Here is a 970-nt window from a genome sequence, read left to right on the forward strand (position 1 = left end):
AGAGTCCCTCAATCCAATCCTTGCAGGTGTTGAGTGAGGCAATCATGGCTAGTGAGGAGCCTGAAGACAATTCCTAAATTAATAATATATTATGTATGTGTTGTTGAATTTTTGTTTCAGCTTTTAGGACTGAGTATTTTTGCTATTGGAGTGTGGGCTTGGACAGAGAAAGATGCTCTGAGAAACTTTAGCAAAGTCACCAACATAGTCCTGGATCCAGCTTTCATTTTTATTATAATTGGTAAGAACTTGTATTAAATATGACATCATTATTTAAAGTACAGTAACTATCTACCTATTCATTTTTATATATTAGATATATACATATATTAAAAAAAAAAAAATCAACAAAGTAGGTGCATAATGAGATTGCCTGAAACACGTCCACAATAAAGACACATTTTCCATCAAGTTAAGTATCTCATTTAGGTACTTTTTATGGGTTCTGGTTGATGTTGATCAATTGTAGTGTATAGGTGCTACTGTAGACCCTGTGGTAAAACCTCTTTTGTACATAGCCTAAACACATTTTTTTTTTACCCATCTAATTGCATTTGTTTCATTCACAGGTTGCATTACTTTCATCATTGGTTTCACAGGATGTGTTGGAGCACTTAGAGAAAATACTTGTCTTCTAGCAACAGTAAGTACATTATTTATAAAGCCAAGTCCTTAAATCATGTTTTATATCAGAGCATATTACCAAGAGCCTCTTTTATTACCTATAACCTTCATAACCTAAATGAAATTATACATTGCAGCAAATGAAAACAATAAATGATTCTTTCAATGTCAGTTTTGTTAGATAAAACTAACACTTAGCTAATTAGTATTTATTATGTTTTTTGTTTCTTTTTGCAGTATGCTATGTTGTTGGCAGTCATACTTCTCCTAGAAATGAGTGTTGGAATTTTAGCTTTTGTTTTCAAAGACTGGGTAAGTTTTTATGAACTGAAAGTTGCCATCAAGT

General features: G+C 32.0%; 1 protein-coding gene across 1 annotated transcript; it reads left to right on the plus strand.

Moving 5' to 3' along the window:
* Positions 1-59: 59 nt before the first annotated feature.
* Positions 60-966, plus strand: LOC103523287 (tetraspanin-5-like; the record flags this gene model as incomplete). The annotated part of the gene is made up of 3 exons (XM_008488346.2): positions 60-241; positions 570-643; positions 862-966. Coding segments are annotated over 3 exons (361 nt in total), but the record flags the coding sequence as incomplete, so codon positions are not given.
* Between the last annotated feature and the right edge of the window lie 4 nt (positions 967-970).

Source organism: Diaphorina citri, unplaced genomic scaffold (assembly GCF_000475195.1).
Source record: "Diaphorina citri unplaced genomic scaffold, Diaci psyllid genome assembly version 1.1 scaffold18830, whole genome shotgun sequence".
NCBI classification, from domain to species: Eukaryota; Metazoa; Arthropoda; class Insecta; order Hemiptera; family Psyllidae; genus Diaphorina; species Diaphorina citri.